Raw genomic sequence first — 27,393 nt, 5'->3', positions numbered from 1 at the left:
TTTTTTTTTACTTTTTAAGTTTTGTTAAAAACTAAGACACAAACACACACATTAGCCTAAGCCTACACAGGGTCGGAATCATGAAGATGTCATTAGGTGATAGGAATTTCTCAGCCTCACTGTAGTCATAGGGAATGTACGTGACACCCGTGTTGATGGAAACCTTTTTATACAGCGCATGACCGTATTTCTCTCTTCTCCATTAAAGGCTAAGAAAGCCTACGACTAAACAGAATAGCTTGGAAATCAACCTCAAATCACTGATTCCAGTATCAATCCCAATATTTTTAAATCCTTCTTCCCCCTACATTTTGCTCCTCTTTATTCAAATTCAGGTTCAATCTAAATCAATCTGGGGATATTTCTAAAGGGTAAGGGCCATAAGCTCCTGCTTTTCTTGGGTTTTGTTGAGCTTTATTATCTTGGACCGTGTACTCTGTAGGTGCCGTGTCTGGAAAATGCATCACTGTAGCTTGTGGAGGGGAGGGAGGATGGAAGAGATGCTCATGCGAGAAATCACCTCTTTTGAAATTCAGAGTCCTTCCTAGTCTTCTCAGGAAAAACTACAGCATCAAAAGAACCTCATTCTCCTTTTCTCTCTTTTGGTGTGGGACAACCCTTCCAGGCGTGTCCAAGTTATTGAAGTGAAAACTGCTGGGAAGCTCCTTGAGAAAGGTGATCATTTCCTATTTATCCTCATACTTCCAGCATCTCGTTCAATCCGAATCACAGATCACAAATGTTTATTAAATGGACAATTTTTTTTAAGGGACTCAATAAACAGTCGAAAACGTTTGTTGAGAGAATTCTCCTCTGTGCCAAATAAGAAACAATCCTCGGCCGGGTGCGGTGGCTCAAGCCTGTAATCCCAGCACTTTGGGAGGCCGAGACGGGCGGATCACGAGGTCAGGAGATCAAGACCATCCTGGCTAACACGGTGAAACCTGTCTCTACTAAAAACTACAAAAAACTAGCCGGGCGAGGTGGCAGGCGCCTGTAGTCCCAGCTACTCGGGAGGCTGAGGCAGGAGAATGGCGTGAGCCCGGGAAGCGGAGCTTGCAAAAAAAACAATCCTCGAGAACTGGCAGCAAACAACATCCAGAAAGATGTTAGTCCCAAGAGGCTGCCACTGTCTCCAAGCTAATGTGCCCACAACCACACTGGTCTTTGCTGACATGGCCTGGAAGCGCTGGCAATCCCGTCAAATCCCTGAACTCCACCCCCAAGCACTTTCTTTCCACCTTTTCTTCCAACTCAAAGCCTTTTGCCCAAAGCCAATTTATGACACAGGTTTCTAAGCAATGCCCAGATATTCCATGAAGTACATAACCTAGAAACAGAAGTGGCAAAAAGCATGCCAGATGCCCTCTCTTTTCAGCCCTTTCTTGGGAAGCAGGATCTCGGCAGGGCCAAGCCCTCAAGCGTCCCACCCTACGGCTCCCACTGGCGTCGGATCCAGACTCCAAGCCTTAGCCCGGCCTCTTCAAAATGCCGAAGGTGGTGGGCGAAACAGGAAGCACCTTCGCATGGCTACACTTGGGGGTCACCCAACCCAGCATAGACCCAGCGGCCACTCGCCAGCTCAGGGAGGATGCGCGAACACCGAACGGGCGCGTCCGCTCCTCTCCGCCACCCTCCCGGGGTCGGCCGCCGAAGTGCGGGAACAGAAGGCGGGTCGGCGAGTCCTTCCCTGCAAGCCTGGCTCATCTGCGGGGCCTCCGCCCGAGCCGCCCCGCCTCGCCCGAGCCCGGCTCGGGGATCCTCGGGAGGGAGCGGGCGGCCCACGGGCCTTCCAGTCCTACCTTCCCCGACTCTCTGGGCTCCATGGCCCCGCTTTCGGAGGCCCGTGCCGCCCCCTCCCCCCGCGGCCTGGCCTGAGGATGCAGCCGCCGCGACCGCCCCGGGGACCCAAGCTCCCGGAGAGGGAGGGCACCCAGGCAGGGAGGGAGCGCGGCCCGAGAACTTCGCTCTCTCACGTCGGGGGGGCGGTAGCGCCAGTGGACCCAGGATAGGCGCTGAGCTGGGACTCGCGTCGTACCGAGCGAACAGCTTTACGGCCACTGCCCAGCCCCGGGCGGCGGGGCATGACGGGAAGTGTAGTCGGCTCTAGGTGAGCGGCTCTCGAAGCTGCTATTGGCTCCCGGAATGCACGTCCTGATTGGACGCCGGCGGAGAGCTTGCGGCTCTCCCCGCCTCCCTCCGGCGATAGTTACTAGGCAACGGCCGCGTGGTGTCCTTTAGTCCTTGCAGCAAGGGCAAAGCGCTCTGATTGGGCTACGCGAAGGCCAGTGTCAGCCTTGAAGGTTCTAGGTTTTCTTTTATTAAGGAGGGCAATACTTTTTGTTCTATTCACTCAAAAAGTATCATTGGTTGCCTACCACGGGTCAGGCCGTGTTCTAGGGTTTGGGAGAACACAATTGAATGAGACAAGGGCCTTGCCTTCAAGGGACTCACGACCTATTAGGGAATCAGACCGGAAACAGATAATTACAAAACAGAGACAAGTGCCATGAAAGAGGTAAGCACAAAACATGAATTAAAGCCCGCCTTGTCACCTTAGAGTGAAGCGGTGGGGGATATGAGGTGCTTAGTCAAGGATTTCCTGAGGAAGTGATGCCCGAGCAGAATTAAAGCAAGAGGTGGGGGTCTGCCAGGTAAGGGAGGTGCAATGGACTGGTGTTCCTCTCCCAGGAGATGGGGTGTTTGGGAAGTTTAGATGAAGTCGTGAGGGTAAGGCCCTTATGGTGGGATTAGTGTCCTTGTAAGAAGTTTTGTCCAAGTGTGGTGGCTCACACCTCTAATCCCAACTCTTTGGGAGACTGAGACAGGAGGATCACTTGAGCCCAGTAGTTTGAGACCAGCCTGTGCAACAAAGTGAGAGATCCCATCTCTATAAAAATAAAATAAAATAATCTTGTGAGGTGGAAGGATCACTTGAGCCTGGGTGGTCGAGGCTGCAGTGAGCCGGGATGGTGCTTCTGCACTGCAGCCTGGGTGACAGAGCAAGACCATGTCTCGAAAAAAGAAAAAAAAAAGACTTTTAGGGGGCCAGGGCAGGGATGTGCCTTCATGAAGGTGTTAGTGACCACATGCATGCTGGGGGAACTAGCTAGGCCCTTTGCCCTTCTGCCCCTCTGCCTTTTGCCATGTGAGGACACAGCAACAAGGTGCCCTCCTGGAAGCAGAGACCAGGCTCTCACCAGACACAGACACTACTGGTGCTTTGATCTTGGATTTCCCAGCCTTCAGAACCATGAGAAATAAGTATCCATAATTTATAAATTACCTAGTTCCAGAGATTTTGTTATAGCGGCACACACAGATTAAGACAATGGCCTACTAAGTTTTTTGTATTTTTAGTAGAGACAGAGTTTCGCCATGTTATACAGGCTTCAAGTAAGCATTTTCCAACTCTGCTTTCCTGGCCAAGGTACAATAGACCTAAACTCTGTCCGAGGAGTGTAGGGGAGTCTGCATTACTGAAAAAGAAAAATGAGACACGAGAAATGTGGACGAGAAGGCAGACAGTGAGGACTCTATGGATTCCAAGTGGCCTGCCACTCCCCACCTCAGCTATATCACTACGTTGAAGAGCTGTATTTCTACCCATGAGTTATCCATGTCTTTATAACGGATTCTCTTTTGGGGGTTAAAAAACTGGAGGACAGCTAGGGTAAATCATTCTTTTGACACGTTTTTCCATAAAAGGTTTTCCATCTTCCCAAGAAAATGGAGCCATATCTAGGGGGAAATGGGTAATCAAAGCAGTGGGACTAAGATATGACACACAAAATCTTGTTTCTGTGTTGATAGGAAGGAAACTGATGATTCAAAGGGGGATAGTGCAAGGACCTAAGTCCTTGAGAAAGCAGGAGGGTCTAGGAACAGAGTATCAAGGACCCTTCCTAGGGATAGGAACACTTCTTTTTTTTTTTTTCTTTTTTTGAGATGGAGTCTCGCTCTGTCGCCCAGGTTGGAGTGCAGTGGCACAATCTTGGCTCACTGCAACTTCCGCCTCCCAGGTTCAAACAATTCCCCTGCATCAGCCTCCCGAGTAGCTGGGACTATAGGCGTGCACCACCACACCCTGCTAATTTCTGTATTTTCAGTAGAGATAGGATTTCACCATGTTGGCCAGGCTGGTCTTGAACTCCTGACCTCAAGTGATTCACCTGCACTGGCCTCCCAAAGTGCTGGGATTACAGGCGTGAACCACCACGTCTGGCCCGGGTAGGAACACTTTTGATTATGCCAGGAGGGAAGAAGAAGATGGAGTAGATGTACATTTGTTTGTAGATTTACTGAAGGAATTTCCATCTGATGATGTCTTTTTGAGACAAGATCATCTCATGAAAATGAAGTGGGGGAATAGAAGGTATACCAAGTCATCTTGGAGAATGGGAAATAGAGCTTACCTCAAACCTTGAATTAGAGGCCAATTTGAAGTTTACGATCACAAATTTAAGGTTAAAAAAGCCTAGCTGTGAAATTCTGTTTAGAAACAGAAAGCTGGGCAGATATTTGGCTTCATCCTGGCTTGGAGTATTGCCAGGTGGGTATGTTTTTTTTGTTTTTTTGTTTTTGTTTTTTTTTGAGACGGAGTCTCGCTCTGTTGCCCAAGCTGGAGTGCAGTGGTGCGATCTCGGCTCACTGCAAGCTCCGCCTCCCAGGTTCACGCCATTCTCCTGCCTCAGCCTCCCGAGTAGCTGGGACTACAGGTGCCTGCCACCACGCCCGGCTAATTTTTTGTATTTTAGTAGAGATGGGGTTTCACCGTGTTAGCCAAGATGGTCTCAATCTCCTGACCTCATGATCTGCCCACCTCAGCCTCCCAAAGTGCTGGGATAACAGGTGTGAGCCACCACGCCCGGCCATGCCAGGTGAGTATGAAGGAGGCACAGAAAAGCAAGGGAGTGAATAGTACTTGCACTGGAGTAATTATAATGGTAGGAAAGTGATTCCCAATTTCAGCTGCACATTGGAGTCACCCATGGACCTTTCAAACATCCTGATTTAATAGGCCTACGATGGGGCATGGGCACTTATTTTTTTAATTTGTTTAATTTTTTTTTTGTTTCTAAGAGACAGGGTCTCACTCTGTCACCCAGACTGGAGTGCAGCTGCGTGATCTTGGCTCACTGCAGTCTTGACCTCCTGGGCTTCAGGGATCCTCCCACCTTACCCTTCCGAGTAGCTAGGACTACAGGAGTGTGCCACCACACCTGGCTAGTGGGTTTTTTACTTTTTGTAGGGCTGGGATCTCACTATGTTGCCCAGGCTGGCCTCAAACTTCTGGGCTCAAGTGATCCACCTGCCTCCCAAAGTGCTGGGATTATAGGCGTGAGCCACCATGCCCAGCTGGCATTGATATTTTTTAAGCGCTTCTCATGTCATGTGCTTCTAATGTGCAGTTGATGTTGAGAATCACTATATAGACCATGAATCTAAGCTGCGTCACGAGGGAAGATAGGAGGCTAATGAAAGTGAGAAAGTGGTGGGGTCAATGAAATTGAAATCACAAAAGCAGTCATAAATTATAGCAGTGGAGTACTAGAGCAAGGCAGCTGGAGGGATGGGAAGTCATGATTGGTAAGTAAATATCTGTGCGGTTTTGAAAATGGTCTAGTTATGGGAGTGGATTCCCAAGACAGAGTGAAGAAGGTCATTGTAGGTGAGCAGGCAAAGAATGTGAGACCAGAATTTTGAGTCGAGTATCCACATGGACACTGAAAATTGGTGGAAAGGAATGCTGGGCTATGAGTTAAATTCTTCTCTGGATGATAGGGAGTGACCAGGGTGGCAGTTGGGAGCCAGGAAGGGTGGTGTCACTACAGAGTGGCTCAGACAACCCAGGAAGAGGGCTCTTTGCAGGAGGAACAGGGAGAACTGGCCCAACAGAAACAATAAACATGAATATCACAGAAGACAAGTATCTCTTTTCCTGGCCTGGAGGGGGGATGACGTCTCAGCTTCCAAGTAAAGGCTTCAAGGGATGGGCAAGCTAGTGTCAGTCATGACATGATGGTGGAAGAAGCCTTTGGAGATGGGGATGATGGAGCAGAGTCTACGGAAGACAGATGCGGAGTCTCAGAGACCCCAGTGGGTATCTGGGAGGGAGAGGCAGCATGGGGTGGGGATCAGGTGAGACTGTGGGATTTACAAGAGGGATGTCATGAGAGGTGGTGGTGTCGAGGGACAAATGGGGAGGCTTGGTCTCCTGAAGAGGAATGGAGACCATGGGGACATGCAACAGGATGAGCTAGTCTCTTGCAGCACAGGGGGACTCTTTCGATTTTTATCCCCAATACTTAGCTCAATAGTGTGGCTTCTAGCTAGCTGCTATCTCCGGCTTCACAAGGTAGGATAGGACTTTGGGATGAATAAAACAAGGAAAACAACTGGGAGGTGGGCAGAGTGGTGTTGTAAAAAGGGAGGTTGTAAAAAGGAGAGGGAGAAGCAGACATCAGCCCACATGTAGCAGACTATCCTCCACAGCTGAAATCACATTGGGTGGAGGAATATGACCTGGGACACTAGTGACGTCTAATACGGGAGGTCTTCAAGGCTCCATTCAAGCCTGTCCTGCTACAGATGGAACTGAGGCTCAGATATGGGAATGATTTGTCCAGGTTCACCAGTCATGGGGAATGCCATCTTGAGTCCATAGCAGATGTGCAGAGGTCTCCAGGAGACAAAGTCCTTACATAGGTCCAGGCCAGGACTCAGGCCCACCCTCCCTCTTCCCTCTGAGCCCCAGGATAGAGACGCTGCACAGTGACTTGTTGCCAGTGTCACTTTATTTGGAACATGCTAATGCCAAGTCATGGACCCCCAGTTGGGGGCAGGTGGGAGAGTGTGGGAGGACATAGTCAGTGCTGCTGAGTCCCATGATCACAAGAGGGACGGCTGTGGACTCAACCAGCAGAGCCTGTTAGTGCTTTGAGAAGTCACCTCCTAGGGGACACATGACGGGGAGATGGGTTAGTAAGAGAGGCAGACTTGTCAGGCTGGTGCCAGAAGAAAGCCCAGAACCAACACCAGGCCTTCTACTGTGCTCCACCCAGGCAGCATTGGTGCCTTCCACCTGTTTCCCCCTCACGTGCCACACAGTGGGACCTCAGGTTATCATATGGCAAGTACTTAACAGAACTAGGCACCTGCCAGCCACTTCACATGCATGCCTTCACCAGGTCCACCCAACAAGCCTGCACAGCAGTGTTAGCCCTGCTTAAAAGATGAGGTCAGGGGCCAGGGCGTAGTGGCTCCTGCCTGTAACCCCAGCACTTTTGGAGGCCGAGGCAGGTGGATCACTTGAGCCCAGGAATTCAAGATCAGCCTGGGCAACATGGTGAAACCCTGTCTCTACAAAGAAAAATTAGCCAGGCATGGTGGCTCACACCTGTGACCTGTGGTCCCAGCTGCTCGGGAGGCTAAGGCAGAAGGATCACTTGAGCCCAGGAGTTCCAGGCTGCAGTGAGCCGAGACCACGCAACTGCACTCCAGCCTGGGTGACAGAGTGAGCCCCCTTCTCAAAAAAAAAAAAAAAAAAAAAAAAAGATGAGCTGGGGTTTGAACAAGGTACAATTACTCCGGACACCCACACTTACACATGATAGGAGATGAAATGAACAAGAACACTGAGAAGAAGGAAAAACATGGACTAGAAGAACTCAAGGAAGAATGCTGGAAGGAGGAGCTATGTGTGTGTTCCTGGGTCTAGTTCACAACACTGGGTCCTTGCCCAGGCTCCTTCCCCATCCCCTCCCTGCCCGAAGCCCTGCCCAGACCCACCCTGGCAGGAGCTGCACTGGCAGCTGTGGATGACTGGCAGCACCACGGGCTCTGTGTGGCCACCCAGACAGCGCAGGTTCAGGATCCGCACGGGGCTCTCCGGGTCTAGACGGTAGCTGCAGCAGTCACACTGGCTCTGCAGGTATGGCTCCTGGGCGAGAGGGAGTGGGTGAACTAGGGCCAAATGGAGTTTCCTCCCCTCTTGGCCTTTCCCATTTTAGGCGGGGTGGGATGGCGGGAGGGCCAGAGCACACCCTCTTCACTGAGCAGGGTGGCTGGGCCACTGCCAAGCCCCTTTTGCAAGAAGCCCACCTCCTTCACCCCCACTGTCTGAATGTCCAACAACCTACAGGTTAAGCGAATCCTTTTAACGTGCCCATCGGTGCCTCCTGGCTGCAGGGGGAAAGACATACTTCTACCGCAAGGGGCTGAGTCTAGTTGGACAGACAGACTTATATATGAAACTACAAATAAGTCCGTTCTAACTGCATAGTTCTGATCCCAAATGCAAAGTGAGTTCTCCAAAGCAGATCCCTGTGCACTGTGGTTAAAGCACCTCTATCAGAGTCCTATGAGCACATCATTTAATTTTATGTATAATTCTCTTTATAATTTTACTTTGAAATGGGTAGTACATTCATACAATGCCAGGTTCAAAAACTGCCAGAGGTTATTCAGCAAAAAATTATCCCTCCAATTTCTATCCCACTATCAATTTCTTTCCTCAGGAAAAAAAAAAAAAAAAAAAGCATCTTTTAATTACTTTCTCTCTTTTCTCACTCTATGTTTTAAAAATTCTAAAAGTGTGAAAAAAATTCCAAAAGTGATTTGGGAAGGTATTTCCAGGAGGTCCAGGACGCACCTGGGGGAGCCGTAGAGCGGCTGAGGGTTAAGGGGCTGTGTCTTTGGGGACGAGGTAGGAAAGCATCCTTGTCTTCCAGGATGAGGTAAACCAGGTGGACTGAGGTGGGAGGGACGCGAGGTGGGCCCAGGGGCAGGCGGTAGTGGGAGTGGAGCTGGAGAGAGGACCCTGGCAGGAGGCAGCTCAGGTCACAGCTCATCAGGCTCAGGCTGAGGGGACTCAGGGTGGGCACAGAGCCCCTCGGATGATCCCAAGAAGGACCAGGGCTTCTGGGTCCACAGAGGGCAAACGCAGAGTGGAGCCCTGCCCAAGACTCAGAGCCAGCCTGGCTCGGACAGCTTGCAGGAAATGTGTGCGGTGATCCTCTCTGTAGAAAGGGCATTCTGGCAGAGCTCTCATGCTCTCATGCACCGTGTGATGGGTTCTAATTTCAGAGGTTAGCTTAGCTCCTCCATGCCTTTCTTTGCTGGGCTCCTGGCTCATTGCCTTGAGGGGCACAGCGGACACACTCTGGGAATGGTGTGGGACCACAGAAGACCTTTGTGGGAGGGGGTCAGGCACCTAGTAAAACCTCTGGGCCAACCCGCAGGTGCACACCACTGCCTTGGGGAAAGCTCTGACCATCCGCCTCCCCGACTCCACTGTTAGCTCCATGAGAAGCACCTTGTGCCTCGTGGCCTCTGGCTGTGCCCAGGTCCCAGGCTCAGTACAGCCCTCGGCAGCCACTGGCCAATGCGACTCCCCTGGCCTGGACAGCAGGTCCCTGGCTCACCTCTGGCATGACATGGGTGCTGGACAGGCAGTACCCACTGCAGTAGCTCACTTCTACCTTGTCCAGGTAGCAGGTCCCTTTGGTGAAGTTTCGAAGCTCCGTGAGGAGCTGGCAGGAGGGCAACTGCTCCTCTGTGGGGAGGGGCATTGAGTGGCAGGAGGTAGGGGCAGGGCACAGGAGGTGGAGGGGACTGAGGGGACTGTGGGGGAAGGCACAGGAGGAGGAGGTGGCAGAGGGGATTGTGGGGGAGGGCACAGAAGGAGGAGGTGACTGAGGGGACTTGGGGGAGGGCAGAGGAGGAGGAGGTGACTGAGGGGACTTGGGGGGGACAGAGCACAGGAGGAGGAGGTGACTGAGGGGACTGTGGGAAGAGGGGCAGGGCCTGGGTCTGAGGGGAACACGTGGGGTGGGGCAGCCAGGCGCTGTGATATGTGCTGGGGTCTTCACTCCTCAAATCCCCATGGTGGGTCGGCCTGGGGGAGGCAGGCACCTGCCAGGCTGAAAAGGCCAGGTGTGGGGCGGCAGAGGAGAAGGGTCTAGACCAGGGAGAGGCACCCCACAATGTGCCCAGGTTCCCTCCATACCCGGAGCCTCCATGCGGCAAGAGGGACAGCAGCTCCCTGGCTCCAGCACCATCTCCTCGCCCTGCAGAGAGAGAGAGCCCCATGGTGGTCCTGACACCTGGAGTCCAGCCCGCCCTCCCCAGGGGAGGGTCCCAGGAAGGAGCCTGAGGAACCAGGAGGGTAGTAGGGCTGCAGGGGCTACCTGAGCACAGGTGAGGGGGGATCCACCCCAGAGAGTAGCAGGGATGCAGGGAGTACCTGAGGACAGGTGAGCGAGGAGCAGCGCTGGGTGCAGACAGGCCTCCCACTGCGGCAGAGGCAGCTCTCACAGGCCTCCTGCCATTCAGATCCAGGCTGGGGAGAGTAGGGGAGAGCCTCCTCTTGGTCTCTGCCAACTTGTAGCTTTTTCTCTCTCTCTTTTTTTTATTTGATTGATTGATTGATTTTTGAAACAGAGTCTCGCTCTGTCGCCAGGCTGGAGTGCAGTGGCGTAATCTCGGCTCACCGCAAGCTCCACCACCCCAGTTCAAGTGATTCTCCTGCCTCAGCCTCCCGAGTAGCTGGGACTACAGGCACGCACCACCACTCCCAGCTAATTTTTGTATTTTTAGTAGAGATAGGGTTTTACCATGTTGGCCAGAATAGTCTTGATCTCTTGACCTCATGATCCACCCACCTTGGCCTTCCAAAGTGCTGGGATTACAGGCATGAGGCACCCTGCCCAGCTCCAACTTGTAGACTTTTCTATAATAGTATTCCTGACCCCCAAGCCCAGGCTGTGAGTGCCTAGCGGGGGCAATGGGCTTGGATGGAGTCGGGCAACAAGAGACCCAGGAGGGAGATGAATTGTTGGGGCCAGAGACAGTTCAGGGGGAGAGCGGAGCCCTGCTGGCTGCTGCAGGGCCTGGAGTAAGGGGAGGAGCCAGTGGAGTTACAGACAGATGGGGAGGCTTGAGGTCAGGAATGGGTGGGTGGTAGCAGAGGGGGTTCTGTGTCTCACCAGGTGGGGATGCCCGAGGTGCCAGCACTCGCAGAGGTCTTCAGGGACGCAGGGGCCTGCCTGGCTGCGGAAGTGCCCAGGTTGGCACACACAGCCCGAGGCTTGAGCCGAACTGCAGTTACTCCGGGTCTCTGTGGCATTCATCTCCTGGCATGTCTGCTCACAGAGCCCCAGCTCCCCCGGGGCCACCTGCTGCCACATTTCTCCAGGGGGGCACTCTGCCAGGGAAGACCATCCAACCCACCTTTCCAGTCAGCCCTGGATCCAGCCTCGATTCCGCCCCTCCCAAGCTGAGCACCCTCATGTCCCCGTCCTGCCTTCTCAGCCGCAGTAGCCTCCAACCACACCTCCTGATCTTTCTTATCCACCCACTCAAACACTAGCTGGACCCAGGCCAGGTCTCACCTCCTTCAGAAAAGCCTCCCTGACCAATCCTGTCCACCCAGCCTCTATTCTCAGCACTGATGTCTCACCCTCTGGGGTGCTGCCTGCTTGTCAGAGGCCTGGAGACTGTCCCCTCTCTGCCTGTTCTGGGGGGTGGTCTGCCTGGAGGCTGGCCACAGAGCCCAGCGTGGCAGAGCTGGGCACACAGTGGGTGGGCCCTTGGTCTTGATCAGACTGGGCCACACTGCACTGCACAGGGCAAATGCTACCGCCTGGGGGCTGCCAGGCCAGGCCCCTCATTTCCGCTCACCCCTCCAGACCTCAGTTTCCTCCCTGGCAGGGAAAGAACCTTCCACTTCCTGGCGTCACTCACAGCCCTGGCTCTGTGTACACCATGTGCTAGGGAATGCCCCACAAGTGGGGCAGACCACACTGAGTACCCCAGGGAGCCCTGGGCAGGGGGTGCTGGGTCTCCGGTTAGAGAGAGGTCAGTGTGGACAGGCAGGGGAGGGTTCTTGAAGCTCTGTCTAGGCTGTGAGCAGGGCCCTCCTCTCCTCCTCAGTGCCAGTCCCGGGCCTTGGACTTTGGAGGTGCAGAGGGCATGGACGGCCCCATCTCACCCTGACAGTCAATAAGGGAACAGCTGAAGGCTCCACCATGGCAGACACTGGGAAGACAGAAGCACACTCAGATGCCTCCCATGCCCTCCTCCCCCCGCTTCCTCATCCCGGCTCCCCACCCCAGGGCCAGGCCCTCACCAGCGGGTGCAGTTCCAGGTGAGCACAGTCCCTGGGGGCAGCTCCTGGGCCTGCTCTTCCAGGGTCAGGGTGAGGCCCCAGGGCAGAGAATGCTGGGTGCAGGGGCAGGCAGCAGGAGGCATGCACGTGCCATTGTGCAGCAGCTGTAGCGAGGCAGGTTCAGTGACACTCAGACCACCGCCTCTTCCCTCCCCACCTGCCGGCTTCCCCCACAGGGAGTCAGGACACAGCACCCAATACCCACCTGCCCTCCAGGGCAGCCACAGCCAGGCTGGCAGGGCTCCTGCACACAGATGGCACCAGGCTGCAGATGCCAGCAGAGGCGTGGGCATGAGGTGGCACAGGCACTAAGCACCTGGCCAGGGGGGCACTCTGTGGGGTGCACACAGATAGGGAGATGGGAGGGACCCAGCAACTCCAGTCCCAGGGAGGGGGCTGCCCGGAGTCCGACCTCCTCTTCCCACACCTACCCCCTACAACTGGGGCAGGGCCTGGGCTCGGCAGCAATGGAGGGATCACTCACCTGCCACCCAGGACACTCACCAGGGCAGGGCTGCAGGTTACACTCCTGCCATTGCTCCGTGTCCTGGGCCTGGCATGGTGCCATCCCAGGACCTCCCTCGCAGCTCCGATGTCGCTCCATAGTGCCCCCACCACAGGGGGCCGAGCAACTGCTCCAGGCTGACCAAGGCCCAAGGACTGGACACTCCTGGTGTGGGCACACCAGGGACCCGTTGACACAGGTGCTGTGCACAGGGGTAAGCACAAAGGGCTCCAGTCAGGGTGAACGTAACCCTTGCTCCCCAGCAATGCCGACGAAGGCTGACCTGCCCCATACCTCCACCCAAAGCTCCCTTAGCCCTGGCGGGGCTGCAGCCATACCAGTTTTGGCAGTCCAGCTGCACCACCTGGTCCGGGGCCAGCTCCCAAGAGGCATTGGCACTAGGGAGGCCACAGCGGCAAGAGGAGATCGGCACACAGTGCCCATCCTGGACCAGCTGGCCAGGGGGACAGCGGCAGCCTAGGAATGTGGGTAAAGAGGCCGAACAAGATTGGGTGCTCGGGCAGGGCTTACCCAATGGGTCCTCCCCCGGCAACCAGATCGAGTCCAAAGCCTGGTTTCCACAGTACCTCCCACTGCCCATGCACAGGAAAGGGCTGCTCTAGCCTGTGTGGGCACCACCCAGTAACCCTGACAGCCACCTGAGCATCCACATGGAACAGTGGCCCTGAGTGACGCTCACTTCTTGCAGGACTCAGACCTGGCTGCTGAAAGTGACCACTTTCCTGCCCCGCCACTCATGACCCAGCAGTCTGAACTTCCCCCACCCCTGCCCGAGATCACACACTCTCTGGGAGCAGGAGGCAGTTGCGGGAGGCCCAGGCTTTCCGGGAACTCCCAGCCAGGTGGTGGGACCTGCTGGCTACCTGGGCGGCAGGGTCCCTGTAGACACTGAACGCGGTCCCAGAGGTCGGCACAGCTGCGTGGGCACTGGTTGGCACAGTCGAGGGTGAGTACAGTGTTTCGGGCCTCGCAGCTCTCACCTGAGGACCAGATGATAGGAGTCCGTGTTGGGGACACTTTTGGCTCCCTGCTTCTACTGCACGGCTCTGGGGTAGAGGCAACTCTCCCCTCAGGTTTGATCTCAGATGTTCCTGTCCCAGACCCTCCTCTGGATGCAGGGATGGGAGTTACCTGGGCAGGGCCCTCTGTTGCAGCTTTCTGTCTGAGCCCATGGCCCCCGGCAGCCTCCTCCAGTGGGGGCCTCTGTCCCTCTCCAGCGTAGCCTGAACCCCCCACTGCAGGGCACCTGGCAGGGGCTCCATGGCCCCCACAGACTCCACTGGCATGAGTCTGGGGAAGGCACAATGGAGTCAGTACCCAGGCCCACCTCCAGCCTTCCCCTCAAGCCTTGAGCTTTGTCGCTGCAAACGCTCCGGCTGGCCTTAAAGCCCTCTAGGCCCTCCTGCTCCTCTTTCTAGCTGCTGCCTGGACCCCACCCCAGCTTCAAATCCTGCAGGCCCTAGAGGCAAGCAGGAGGGGCAGCAGATCAATGCGCTCTATAGCCTAGCCCCTTCCACAAGGTTCCCCCAACCTGCACTCCAGGCCCCTCCTGTCCTGTGGCCTCTGCCTCTCCCCATTACCAGGGCAGGCTCCAGGGTCAGGGCAGAGGCGCTGCTGGCGGAGGGGTACAGTGCAGAGGTGAGGGGCTCCAGTCCAGGGCCTCCCTGTTGCAGGATCTAGACAGAGCCGGTGGCGGTGCTGCTCTGAAGCCAGCAGCGGGGCCGAGGTGGGAGAGAGGCTGGTTGCGTCCTGGAGCCAGCGCTCCTCTAGGGCAGTTCTGGAGGCAGGGGCCAGGGTGCTGGGCGGCAGGCAGGGCCCACAGGGCGACCACTCGGACCACTCACTCAGAGGCAGAAGACCTGGAAGGGCAGGGTGTGGGTGCCCTTCCCAGTGACCGACCCCCAGCCCAGAGACCCTGTTGGACAGGCAGGAGAGGCTCAGGGTCATGACCAGGAAGTGCTGGAAACAGGAAGACTGAGGGTGGTGTGGAGGCAGGGTAGGGTGACCCACCATCCCTGTTTGCCTGGGACTGTCCCCGTCTTAGCACTGAAAGTTCTGCATCCCAGAAACTCCCCAGTCCCAAACAATGGGGACAGTTGTCTCCATAGGTCAGGGTTACCTTGACAGCCCTGGCTGGTGCAGTGCAGCTCCCCACGCCGGCATTCACTGCGGGAGGGGTGGTCAGGGTAGACTAAGGGAGGCAGGACCCAGCCCAGGACCTCCCAGGCGGGGGGGCGGTCATGCAAGGGTAACCTGAGCCCTAGGCATATTTGGGGCAAGATAAGGGAGCTACAAACTCTGGCATCTCATGGTCTTCTGTCCTGAGGCTGGACTGGGCCCCCCAGGCCTCCCTGCCCTATTCCCTGGCCCCAGCACTCTGTCTTCCTTCCCCCGTCACTCATCACTCCTTACACCCCACTCCTCCCCCCATCACTCACCACTCCTTACAGCCCAGCTGCAGGCGGTCCCCAGGGGCCAGGGTTATCCTGGCTCCCGCTGCTGAGGTATGCCAGCAGTTACACTGCTCCAGAGGAATGCAGCCCCCAGCCTGCTCCAGCAGCCCCTGGGTGGAAGGAGAGACAGGACAGTGATCATCGTGTCATCCCAACACCCAGCACTGTGCCCTGCCTGCAGCAGGTGCATATGCATGATGCCGAGTGAACGGCAAGCTGGGAGGAGGCACCGAGTTCCAAGGAGTTTGAAGGAGGTGGGGTCACCATGGACATCACAGAGATAAGGAGGAGTGGGAGGGTGGGCAGAGGACCCCCTTTTTCTTGGAAGTTGCCCCAGCTCCCAGCTCTCACCTTGGGGCAGTAGCAGCCCGGCTGGCAGGGCGGCAGGTCCTGGCAGAGCTGATAGCTCAGGTGTGTGGCACAGAGCCCAGCACAGGGGGAGCCGCAGGCATGGAACTCAAAGGGAGGCGTGCAGCTGTCCTCTGGGGAAGATGCAGGAGAGGCAGGCTGGTGGGGGAACAGCCCAGAGACACCACTCCCAAAGCCGAGAGAACATGCTGCATGGTTCCACTGAGGCCCCTTGGGGTCACCTGGCAAAAGTACAAGATGCCCACCCTCCACATGTCAGAACAAACCAGTGTCCCCCATCTGGCACCCAACTCAGCTCCTGTGGGCACCTCCAGGGAAGATCAGGATGGGCTGGGCCTTGGAGAGCCAGGAAGATCCCTGGAGGAGGCAGCTGAGGAGGGGGCTGCAGGAGTGAGGGGCCTGGCAGGTGCTCCAGAGATTGGCAGATGGGAGACAGAGGGGCAGAGATAGGAGACAGGGGCAGAGATGGAAGGCAGGAGGGCAGCCGCAGCAGGAGGCGGGCAAGACACCCTCCTAGAGGGCAGCTACACGGGCCAAAGTCACAGGCGGGCTGGCAACTGCAGGGTGGACAAATTGTGGTGAGGGATTGGGGGCGCAGCTGTGACGGAGTATCTGGGGAGAGCAGGGGAGCGGCTGGGTTCGAGGGCAGGCACGGGTGCGGGCACAGGCGCAGGCAGCCGCTTTGAGGTCTTGGGGGCATTACATTGGCTGTGAGGGGAGCAGGGAGTTCCAACAGGGACCCTTGGTGGCTGCTGCCCTGCTCAGCTCCCTGTTTTCTTGCTCCTGGAGCCTCACCAGAACAGTTGCCGATAAGGCAAGGCCGGAATTGGCCATCCAGCTGCGTGCAGGGGGCGCCTGCCCTGGCCCCTTGGGACGCCGGGCCCTGGTGTCGGTAGCGCTGCTGCACCAGCACCTGGCAAGAGCAGCGCGTCCAGCTGCTCCAGCTGCTCCACACACACTCCTCTAGGGACCAGAGGGGTGTGTCAGTCCCCCTCTCCCCTGCCTGCCGTCCCTCTCACCCCAGCCCTGCTGACACCCTCCACAGGAAACAGGCAAGAGGGGCCTGAAAGGCTGGGCTGGCTGGACGCCCTCTCACCCCACAAGGAGGGCCCCAAGAGAAGAGATGGTGGGAAGACGAAAGGAACTGAGCAAAACATGGGGGCACAGGCAGGGCAGGCTTATTTGAAGGGATCATCCGGGAACTAGAAAAATATTTATTTTCTGAATCTCCCAAGGTAGGAAAAGTGGGGAGGTGATTTCACTTCCCCCACACACTCACCCGGGCAGGGCCCTGGGTAGCAGCCCTGGGTGTCCAGGTGGAGGAAGGTGCCATTGCAGGTGGGGTCGGCCTTGGCTATCAGGCAGGGGCAGGACCCAGAGCGAGAGGCCAGGCCCAGGCCACAGCTGCGGGAACAGGGCCCCCACGGGCCCCAGGAGCAGGCCTCCAGCAGCCCTGGGCAAGGCTGCTGCCCGCAGGGCTGGGTCTGGATGTCAGGGCCCAGGCAGGGTGGGCTCCCATGGTGAGGGGCTGCGGCCCTGCAGGCCCGGGTTCGGACCTGGTTTCCACCTCCACAGGAGACAGGGCAGTCAGACCAGGAGGACCACAGCGTCCAGGCCTCAGGCACTGTGGGAGGGCACAGGTGAGGTCAGAGGAGGTGGAGGGAGCAAAGGCCAGAGGACTGGGTCGGGACCTGCATGGTGGCCCAGGGAGTGGCAGTTAAGTAAGGTGGGAGAAAATGAGGCCCAGAGCACATGGCAGGCAAAGCATGAGGCTAGAAGCATGGCTGAGGCGGGGATCCGGAGGCAGCCCAGACCTGCACACTCCGTGTCTTCACAGATCACACCCTCCGGGGTGCAGGAGCTGCGAAAGAGCCAGGACTCAGGACTCTGCTCTCCAGCAGGGCGGTTCCAGCCCCGCTCCCTGCCCTGCACTCACCACTGCTGGCACTCCCCGTGCAGCCAGCTGTCCCCCAGGGTGCGGGGGCGAGTGCCCTGCAGGCACAGGGGTGGGCACGAGGGCTGAGGACAGGGCTGGCTCTGGGACTGTTCCTCCCGACACTCTGGGGCCCACGAGCCCGACGTGGAGGACCTGGGTGGGGCCAGGGCAGAGGAGGTGAGAGATGGCCCAGGCCCCTCATCACTTGTCTGTCTTCTGGTGAGACACCCTGACGGGACACCTCAGGGTGGGCATGGAGACAGCTAAGGAAAAGCCAGGGCAACCAGGGACAGAGCTGGCCCAGGGTCTGGGGTGGTGCTGTCACTGGTGAGAGTGGGACCTAGGAACTCTCTGTCAGAAGGGAGACGGCGCCTTGCAGAGTGAGGCCCTGGGTGGCAGAGGGGACCTCTAGCCCTACCAGCCCCATACCGGAAGCGGCTCTGCTGCCCTCCTGGCCCACATGAGTGGCTGCAGGGACTCCAGGCCGACCAGCGGCTCCAGGCACAATGGGTGGGAGGCGGGCAGGGCTGAGCCGTGCAGAAGAGCCGCCCAGCTTGGCATGAGCAGTTGTTGCAGGCATCCTGGTGCTGGCTCCCTGGGGCCCAAATGTGGCCCTGGGCATCGGTGCAGTCACAGTGCCCAATTGGCACGCAGCCGCCATCCTGCTCCAGAGACCCTGTGGGGCAAGGGCTGGAGCTGGCACCCCTGGCCCCACCCACACCTTCCCACTCAGCCACCCTGATACTCCTGAAGGACAGGGCAGCACCTACCCTTTGGGCAGCGGCAGCCCTTCTGGCAGACCTGGTCGTCCTGACACACAATTCCCTCCTGGAGGTCTGAGCAGCGGCGGGGGCAGTGGTTGGCACAGGTGACCACCTCCATGCCTGCTGGGCAGCCGGCCTCTAAGCAGATGGGGGGGCCCAGAGTCAGGAGGACCCACGGCTCAGAAACCCTCCCTCTGCCCTGCTGGGGACTCCCTACATCCATGAAGCTACAGGACCCATCCCATCCCCCACGCTGGAGCCCACTGAAACACAGAAGACTCAGGAAGACTCTGGGATTGGGACATTCTAGGTAGACAGTGAGTTCCTCTCACCTCCTGTGAGTTCTCAGCACCTACCCTGGTACCCAGTAAATGTTTGCAGAGGTGGACTAAATCTGTGGGTCTCAAAAGCCAACAGTGTTACCTGGAGCCTGTGTCCCCCCCAGAGGGTGGGTGGGGATAGAGGAGGGGAGCCCTGGGGGAACCCATGCCACAGGGCTGGTGAGCTGGGGAGGGCCAATTAAAGAAGCTGAAGCTTGGGGGTGACAGGAGGTGGCACAGGCTCAGCTACAGTCACTGGCTCCATCCACCACCCACAAGTGCCACACCCGCTCCTGACAGGGCCACTGTCAAAGCCTCCAAAAATCATGACAGGACTGGGTGGCTCTTCCCACCTCGGGGGTGGGAAAGCCGAGAGGAGGAGCTCTCCTGTTGGTTAGGGTGGCCGGGGTGGATCTTTGGGCCTTGGCACAGACAACAGACACGCTCAGGGTATCCTTGCCCAATGCCAGGCCCAGCCATCCACCCAGAGGGCTCAGTTTCCAAACTGGCCCATGAGGTAGCAGCCGGGCCCCATGCAGAGTGGAGCCCAACAGGGGTGGGACAGGACTGTCACCATTGACATACCACAAGGCGTGGGATTGCAGAGCCGGGCCTGGTGCCGCTCCCCAGCACAGGGGGCACCCCCGTTCTTGGGTGGGGGGCTCGAGCAGCTGCGGCTTCTCAGGGATTGGCCTCCCCCACAGCTGCGGTCACACCAGGACCAGGGACTCCAGCGTGACCAGCCCCCGGGCACTGTGTGGGAAAGAGAACGGCCACTTGAGGGGTCGGCTCAGGTAGGGGCCCCACCTCTCCCACGAGCCCAGGTCAGGATCTGGTGCGAGAGATGGAAGTGCCACACAGGTAGGCTGGATGCCTGGGAGGGGGCACTGATGCCAGGGGCCTTCCAGGGGCAGAGCCTAGGGTACGCCCTGGTCTCCCCCAGCTGCCTCACCTGGGCAGGCTCGTAGGTTACAGAAGCGCCGCTCTTGGTAGGCAGTAAGGATGTCGGGGCACCAGTGCCCGCTGGGCCCAGGAGGACGGTATGCCCGCAGGCGGCGCTGCTGACCCACCCCGCAGCTGCGGGAGCAAGGTTCCCACGGGGCCCAGGAGGTCCAGGAACAGTTCCCAGCTCCACAGCCAGGGCCAGGGCACAGGGGCAGCTCTGTGACACAAAGCGGAGCTGGAGCCAGTCCCAGCTGCACGACACCTGCCCAGCCTTTCCTCTCTGCTCCCAGCTTAAGGGTAGAACTCCACCACCCAGGCCAGCCTCGTCCAGAGCTCTGGGCTCTCAGTCTGGATCTGACATTGACTACTGTGCAGCTTTGACAACTGGGCCTCAGTATCCCCTTTTCTCATCAGGGACAGTAATCCCAGACTCACAGGGCTGCAAAGGGATTTGGGTGGGACCTCTGGGTGGCTGGAGAGTTCAGTGCACACACAAGAGAACAAGGAATGTGCTGGAAGTTGGGCTCCCCAGCAGCTGCTGAGGTTGGCAACGAGGACCCAGAGCCCGGAGTCAGACACTGATTTGAAATGAGATGTCAACACTAGAAACCAATGATTACTTGAGGGGTATTAGATGTTGGGACTTGGGGGTTACAATGAGTTGTCTGAGGGTGGTGGCTGGGGTCAGAGGTTGAGGCTGGAAGGTACACCTGTGCACGAGGGCAGGTTGCAGGGGCGCTCCTGTAATGGGTCACCCATGGTGCAGTTAGCCAGGCAGAGGCGGGTGCGGCTGCGCCATGCAGGGCGAGCAGGGTCCGTGCAGCTTCTGGAGCAGGGGACCAGGAGGACCACGGGCCCCAGCCACCTGGGGAGGGAATGGGGAGGGCACCTCCTGGGATGAGTCGGGCCTGAGCTTCAGCCTCTCCAGGAAGCAGGGGATGAGGAAAGGGCCCCTGGACTTGCTCTTCCCACAGGGAGGCCATGAGGCAGAGGTGCAGGGAGTCTGGAGCTACCTGGAAGGCCTGTCACTGGCTCCACCGTGGACCCTTCAGCCCCTGTGCCAAAGGAAACCCCACTCAGAAATGTTTTTGTACCCATAGTGCACCAAGGACCACTGGCAGCTGGCACTGCGGGCTCACAGCTATCTAGTCCAGCCCTCCTCAGCTTGAGCTCCTGTGGATACCCAGGCCCCAAGCACAGCACTTCCCTGCAGGATCAAGGCCTTTGCTCAAGCCATTCCTTTCCTTCCAGTACTGGTCAAAGTTCCCTCCCTCCCTCCCTCAAAACCCCTCAGATACTGCCTCCTCCAAGAAGACCTCCTAGATGTTTGTCCAGTGCCATCCTGACCCCAGCCCTGCCCACCACCTTCCTGTTGTCCTTACCAGGGCAGTCTGGGCTGGGGCAGTACTCAAGGCCCTGGCGGGGCCCACGGCAGCCCTGACCACTGGGGACAGGCATGGGGAGCACACACTGGCGGCTGCGGGTGCGGGTGCCCAGCCCACCACAGGAGCGGGAGCATGGGCCCCACGGGCTCCAGGGACCGAAACCACCATCGGCCTCGAAGCAGTCCTCCAAGGAGCAAGACAGTGTCCCATGTGCACAGGAGCTGGGGAAGAGCCAGGTTAACCCAGCCCAGGTGGGGTCAGAGGGCAGACTGGGGTTCCTGGTCTCTTACCCCTCCCTCCACTGAAAATCTCCTTGACCTTCACCATCCCCTCACCAGTTGCCGCAGCTTGTATGAAGTGTCTGACCCGAGCCGAGCTCATCTCCAGGCCCGAGGGACTGACCAGGGTCACCTCTGATGGCTCCCAGCTCCTGCAGTAGCCAGGCTGTCAGCACACAAGGGCACTCCTGGGGAAGTGGGGCAGAGGAGACAGCATTACAGCACAGGCCACCCACCCAGGGCTGTGCACATCCCCTGGAGAAACTTGGGGAGGGTCAGTGTGAGGACCCAGAAGAGGGCTTCAGGCTCCAGGAAAGCATTTCCAGGAGCAGGGGCTGTTCACCCACGTCAGGCGCATGAGCACACCATAAGAGGGACATGGCCTGGGCTTGGCCTGAGCTGGCTTCCTCACACAGAGTGCCCAGCAGGACACAAGGAGGTGCCAGCACAGGCCCTCACAGACTCAGATGCGGTGCGGGGGCAGAAAGAGCCTGAGCCAGGAATCGGGATGTTAGGTTTGGGTCTGGCTCTGCTGCTGTGTGTGACCTTGGTGTGTCCCCTCCCCTCTCTGGGGCTCACTGTCACCATCTCTAGGTCTAGGAGGTGAGACCAGGTAGCTGCTCTGGTCCCTCCTGGCTATGGCATCCTGGAACTCTGGCTCAGGGGTGGCCACTGGGCAGCCAGCCTTAGGATTAGGAAAGCGATCCGTGTGCCCGTTGGGCTCAGCAGAGCAGAGCTGGCCCCGGCTGCCGCTGGGATCCACAGCGGGGGACCAGCTGGCGCCAAGGGGAGTGAAGGTGAGGGGCACTGTTCCCACAAGTGTGTGATAGGCAAGAGAGGGGTGGTGAAGACCCATGCCCCACAGTGGAGGACAGGAAGGTGAGGCTGGGCCAGTGAGGTTGGGGGACATGAGAACCTGGCAGGAAACTGCCCCTCCCTGCCAGAGTGAGGGGTCAGCGGGAAACACAGGGGCAGATGAGAGCCCCGGCGGGGTTGGGAGATGTGCCGGTCAGGAGCAGAGGCCAGGCAAGTCCAGAGGCGGCAGGTGTCCCCCATTCCCGGGGAACCAGGGACCCCGGGAGTCTGCATCTAACTGTGCCTGCCCCCGACGCTGTCAGCAGAAGCCTCAGGTGCCCTCACCAGCCTGTATTCTGCTTAGGGGTCTGCCCAGGGGCGACAGGGTCTGCAAAAGTGACAGACATGACAGAGGGGACAGGTAAAGGAAGGGCAGGCAGGGCGAGGAGTGGTGGACAGGTTGTGGGGTGGACAGGTTGTGGGGTGGACAGGTTGTGGGGTGGACAGGTTCTGACCTGCACACAGGCCAGGCGGTGCTGGAAGGTGCCCTCGGGGCAGTGGCAGCCCTCCTCGCAGCCCTCAGAGAAGCAGCCCATCTGCTGCGTGATGTGGGCACAGGAGAAGGGGCATCCCTCGCCGGGCTGGCACTCGCGGTACAGGCGGCCGGCCGGGCAACCTGCCTCTGAGGCAGCAGCCACATCAGCACCTGCTCCAGCCCCGGCCCTCACTGCCCACCTCAGGGAGTGCCTTTCACCTGCCCATCTCCCCGCCATGGGCACTGCCCCTCCCACAGGCTCCCACAGTCTGGCTGAGTCCTCCTTCACTTGTCCATTGATGGTGGGAGGGCACTGGGGACAGGTGGGGTGAGGAGGGAGAGGCCAAAAGGCAACCATGAGTCAGGGTCAAAAGCCAGGATGGGACTCAAAGGTCAGAGGGGGGTTAGGCCCCGGGCTGGCGCTCACCTCTGCAGACCTGTGTGCTGCATGTGCGGCTCTGGCGGGCAGGCCCTGGGCAGGGAGGACGGGCACAGCGCCGGGAGCGCGGCTGCTCCCCACCCCACACGAAACACTGCAGTCTTCCCAAGGGCCCCAAGAGCTCCACACCCCAGGGTCCGGGCAGCCGGGCACCTCCTGGCATTGCAGAATACCTGCCACACAGGTGCTGGGGACAAGGGAGGGACTTCAGAGACAGGACCAGCCCCATGCCCTGAGGGCTCCCCTCCTGGGCTCTACGCACCTCCCTGTCCCCACTTTTCTTGGCTTACCAGTTGTCACACGGCCCAGTGACCACCTCTCCCGGTTCCAGGCTCTCCCAGGAGCTAAATCTAGACCCTGCTGACCGACTCTGGTTCTCAGGGATCCCTGAGGGGCACAGGAGTGGGGGGTGGGGCTCCAGACAGCTCAGCTCCCCCCATCCATCCTTTCTCCCACCCCATGGCCTTCTACTCCCCACCCTCTTGCCTCTACTGCATGGCACCCTATGTCCTGAACAAGGGAGGTAGACGCTTCAACCAGACGGCCCTGGGTTTGGGGTGAGGGGTGGGGTGGGTCGAGGGACACAAAGGCCTAGAGAGCTGGTAATGGCTCATTTTGTCCTGCAGCCCCAGGCTGGGCCCCGAGGAAGTGGCACAGGAGCCGGACAGGTGGCACTGCAGTGCTGGGGCCTGGGGAGAGGGGAGGCACTCACCCATGGCTCCAGGCTGGTACTGGCAGCGGCAGCGGGCCAGGGGTATGCACAGCCCATCCTGGGAGAGCTGGCCCAAGGGGCACCCACAGCTGGGCTGGCAGCCCGCAGAGCCTGGCTGGCACACACTCCCAGGGGACAGGTCCTGGCAGGAGCGGGGGCAGGGCTGCCCACAGGGGTGCAGGCTCTGGCCACCCCCACAGTCTATGCAGGAAGAAAACAGAGAGGGTGGTCACTGAACGGCATCCTGAGGGATCTGCAGACCTCCTGCCATGCCTATCCCCCANGGGTGGCAGAGGGGACCTCTAGCCCTACCAGCCCCATACCGGAAGCGGCTCTGCTGCCCTCCTGGCCCACATGAGTGGCTGCAGGGACTCCAGGCCGACCAGCGGCTCCAGGCACAATGGGTGGGAGGCGGGCAGGGCTGAGCCGTGCAGAAGAGCCGCCCAGCTTGGCATGAGCAGTTGTTGCAGGCATCCTGGTGCTGGCTCCCTGGGGCCCAAATGTGGCCCTGGGCATCGGTGCAGTCACAGTGCCCAATTGGCACGCAGCCGCCATCCTGCTCCAGAGACCCTGTGGGGCAAGGGCTGGAGCTGGCACCCCTGGCCCCACCCACACCTTCCCACTCAGCCACCCTGATACTCCTGAAGGACAGGGCAGCACCTACCCTTTGGGCAGCGGCAGCCCTTCTGGCAGACCTGGTCGTCCTGACACACAATTCCCTCCTGGAGGTCTGAGCAGCGGCGGGGCAGTGGTTGGCACAGGTGACCACCTCCATGCCTGCTGGGCAGCCGGCCTCTAAGCAGATGGGGGGGCCCAGAGTCAGGAGGACCCACGGCTCAGAAACCCTCCCTCTGCCCTGCTGGGGACTCCCTACATCCATGAAGCTACAGGACCCATCCCATCCCCACGCTGGAGCCCACTGAAACACAGAAGACTCAGGAAGACTCTGGGATTGGGACATTCTAGGTAGACAGTGAGTTCCTCTCACCTCCTGTGAGTTCTCAGCACCTACCCTGGTACCCAGTAAATGTTTGCAGAGGTGGACTAAATCTGTGGGTCTCAAAAGCCAACAGTGTTACCTGGAGCCTGTGTCCCCCCCAGAGGGTGGGTGGGGATAGAGGAGGGGAGCCCTGGGGAACCCATGCCACAGGGCTGGTGAGCTGGGGAGGGCCAATTAAAGAAGCTGAAGCTTGGGGTGACAGGAGGTGGCACAGGCTCAGCTACAGTCACTGGCTCCATCCACCACCCACAAGTGCCACACCCGCTCCTGACAGGGCCACTGTCAAAGCCTCCAAAATCATGACAGGACTGGGTGGCTCTTCCCACCTCGGGGTGGGAAAGCCGAGAGGAGGAGCTCTCCTGTTGGTTAGGGTGGCCGGGGTGGATCTTTGGGCCTTGGCACAGACAACAGACACGCTCAGGGTATCCTTGCCCAATGCCAGGCCCAGCCATCCACCCAGAGGGCTCAGTTTCCAAACTGGCCCATGAGGTAGCAGCCGGGCCCCATGCAGAGTGGAGCCCAACAGGGGTGGGACAGGACTGTCACCATTGACATACCACAAGGCGTGGGATTGCAGAGCCGGGCCTGGTGCCGCTCCCCAGCACAGGGGCACCCCGTTCTTGGGTGGGGGGCTCGAGCAGCTGCGGCTTCTCAGGGATTGGCCTCCCCACAGCTGCGGTCACACCAGGACCAGGGACTCCAGCGTGACCAGCCCCGGGCACTGTGTGGGAAAGAGAACGGCCACTTGAGGGGTCGGCTCAGGTAGGGGCCCCACCTCTCCCACGAGCCCAGGTCAGGATCTGGTGCGAGAGATGGAAGTGCCACACAGGTAGGCTGGATGCCTGGGAGGGGCACTGATGCCAGGGGCCTTCCAGGGGCAGAGCCTAGGGTACGCCCTGGTCTCCCCAGCTGCCTCACCTGGGCAGGCTCGTAGGTTACAGAAGCGCCGCTCTTGGTAGGCAGTAAGGATGTCGGGGCACCAGTGCCCGCTGGGCCCAGGAGGACGGTATGCCCGCAGGCGGCGCTGCTGACCCACCCCGCAGCTGCGGGAGCAAGGTTCCCACGGGGCCCAGGAGGTCCAGGAACAGTTCCCAGCTCCACAGCCAGGGCCAGGGCACAGGGGCAGCTCTGTGACACAAAGCGGAGCTGGAGCCAGTCCCAGCTGCACGACACCTGCCCAGCCTTTCCTCTCTGCTCCCAGCTTAAGGGTAGAACTCCACCACCCAGGCCAGCCTCGTCCAGAGCTCTGGGCTCTCAGTCTGGATCTGACATTGACTACTGTGCAGCTTTGACAACTGGGCCTCAGTATCCCCTTTTCTCATCAGGGACAGTAATCCCAGACTCACAGGGCTGCAAAGGGATTTGGGTGGGACCTCTGGGTGGCTGGAGAGTTCAGTGCACACACAAGAGAACAAGGAATGTGCTGGAAGTTGGGCTCCCCAGCAGCTGCTGAGGTTGGCAACGAGGACCCAGAGCCCGGAGTCAGACACTGATTTGAAATGAGATGTCAACACTAGAAACCAATGATTACTTGAGGGGTATTAGATGTTGGGACTTGGGGGTTACAATGAGTTGTCTGAGGGTGGTGGCTGGGGTCAGAGGTTGAGGCTGGAAGGTACACCTGTGCACGAGGGCAGGTTGCAGGGGCGCTCCTGTAATGGGTCACCCATGGTGCAGTTAGCCAGGCAGAGGCGGGTGCGGCTGCGCCATGCAGGGCGAGCAGGGTCCGTGCAGCTTCTGGAGCAGGGGGACCAGGAGGACCACGGGCCCCAGCCACCTGGGGGAGGGAATGGGGAGGGCACCTCCTGGGATGAGTCGGGCCTGAGCTTCAGCCTCTCCAGGAAGCAGGGGATGAGGAAAGGGCCCCTGGACTTGCTCTTCCCACAGGGAGGCCATGAGGCAGAGGTGCAGGGAGTCTGGAGCTACCTGGAAGGCCTGTCACTGGCTCCACCGTGGACCCTTCAGCCCCTGTGCCAAAGGAAACCCCACTCAGAAATGTTTTTGTACCCATAGTGCACCAGGACCACTGGCAGCTGGCACTGCGGGCTCACAGCTATCTAGTCCAGCCCTCCTCAGCTTGAGCTCCTGTGGATACCCAGGCCCCAAGCACAGCACTTCCCTGCAGGATCAAGGCCTTTGCTCAAGCCATTCCTTTCCTTCCAGTACTGGTCAAAGTTCCCTCCCTCCCTCCCTCAAAACCCCTCAGATACTGCCTCCTCCAAGAAGACCTCCTAGATGTTTGTCCAGTGCCATCCTGACCCCAGCCCTGCCCACCACCTTCCTGTTGTCCTTACCAGGGCAGTCTGGGCTGGGGCAGTACTCAAGGCCCTGGCGGGGCCCACGGCAGCCCTGACCACTGGGGACAGGCATGGGGAGCACACACTGGCGGCTGCGGGTGCGGGTGCCCAGCCCACCACAGGAGCGGGAGCATGGGCCCCACGGGCTCCAGGGACCGAAACCACCATCGGCCTCGAAGCAGTCCTCCAAGGAGCAAGACAGTGTCCCATGTGCACAGGAGCTGGGGGAAGAGCCAGGTTAACCCAGCCCAGGTGGGGTCAGAGGGCAGACTGGGGTTCCTGGTCTCTTACCCCTCCCTCCACTGAAAATCTCCTTGACCTTCACCATCCCCCTCACCAGTTGCCGCAGCTTGTATGAAGTGTCTGACCCGAGCCGAGCTCATCTCCAGGCCCGAGGGACTGACCAGGGTCACCTCTGATGGCTCCCAGCTCCTGCAGTAGCCAGGCTGTCAGCACACAAGGGCACTCCT

At 58.8% G+C, this 27,393-nt stretch overlaps 2 protein-coding genes across 10 annotated transcripts in view; both read right to left on the bottom strand.

Moving 5' to 3' along the window:
• The window catches only part of ZNF862 (zinc finger protein 862), a 30,494-nt gene extending 28,424 nt beyond the window's left edge, over nucleotides 1–2,070 (bottom strand). For 5 of the 9 annotated variants that reach the window (XR_001888313.1, XR_001888311.1, XR_001888312.1 and 2 more), the window contains exon 1: nucleotides 1,803–2,070. Coding sequence is in view for 2 of the 9 variants with exons in the window: in XM_017887819.1 (XP_017743308.1) it covers nucleotides 1,803–1,826 (24 nt within the window). In the remaining 7 variants the exon portion in view is untranslated. The remainder of the gene's footprint in view (nucleotides 1–1,802) is intronic. The other 4 variants (XM_017887823.1, XM_017887822.1, XM_017887826.1 and 1 more) reach the window with 3 other exon arrangements.
• Nucleotides 2,071–6,779: 4,709 nt separating this feature from the next.
• Nucleotides 6,780–27,393, bottom strand: part of SSPO (SCO-spondin) — a 66,378-nt gene continuing 45,764 nt past the window's right edge. Inside the window, 29 exon segments of the mRNA XM_017887827.1 lie at nucleotides 6,780–6,954; nucleotides 7,792–7,942; nucleotides 9,426–9,556; nucleotides 10,010–10,070; nucleotides 10,247–10,342; nucleotides 10,989–11,206; nucleotides 11,993–12,039; nucleotides 12,131–12,273; nucleotides 12,375–12,502; nucleotides 12,674–12,876; nucleotides 13,013–13,151; nucleotides 13,559–13,675; nucleotides 13,827–13,985; nucleotides 14,276–14,554; nucleotides 14,815–14,861; nucleotides 15,134–15,258; nucleotides 15,500–15,630; nucleotides 16,313–16,480; nucleotides 16,797–17,141; nucleotides 17,332–17,378; nucleotides 17,454–17,606; nucleotides 17,883–18,129; nucleotides 18,224–18,355; nucleotides 19,123–19,290; nucleotides 25,545–25,754; nucleotides 26,248–26,403; nucleotides 26,553–26,594; nucleotides 26,921–27,144; nucleotides 27,261–27,391. Of these exon segments, the coding sequence (XP_017743316.1) occupies nucleotides 6,932–6,954; nucleotides 7,792–7,942; nucleotides 9,426–9,556; nucleotides 10,010–10,070; nucleotides 10,247–10,342; nucleotides 10,989–11,206; nucleotides 11,993–12,039; nucleotides 12,131–12,273; nucleotides 12,375–12,502; nucleotides 12,674–12,876; nucleotides 13,013–13,151; nucleotides 13,559–13,675; nucleotides 13,827–13,985; nucleotides 14,276–14,554; nucleotides 14,815–14,861; nucleotides 15,134–15,258; nucleotides 15,500–15,630; nucleotides 16,313–16,480; nucleotides 16,797–17,141; nucleotides 17,332–17,378; nucleotides 17,454–17,606; nucleotides 17,883–18,129; nucleotides 18,224–18,355; nucleotides 19,123–19,290; nucleotides 25,545–25,754; nucleotides 26,248–26,403; nucleotides 26,553–26,594; nucleotides 26,921–27,144; nucleotides 27,261–27,391 (4,221 nt within the window). The 3' untranslated portion in view covers nucleotides 6,780–6,931.

Source organism: Rhinopithecus bieti, unplaced genomic scaffold, assembly GCF_001698545.2.
Source record: "Rhinopithecus bieti isolate Rb0 unplaced genomic scaffold, ASM169854v2 scaffold_17795, whole genome shotgun sequence".
NCBI classification, from domain to species: domain Eukaryota; kingdom Metazoa; phylum Chordata; class Mammalia; order Primates; family Cercopithecidae; genus Rhinopithecus; species Rhinopithecus bieti.
The sequence above is the reverse complement of the archived record's forward strand: the minus strand, read 5'-3'. Positions and strand labels throughout refer to the sequence as shown.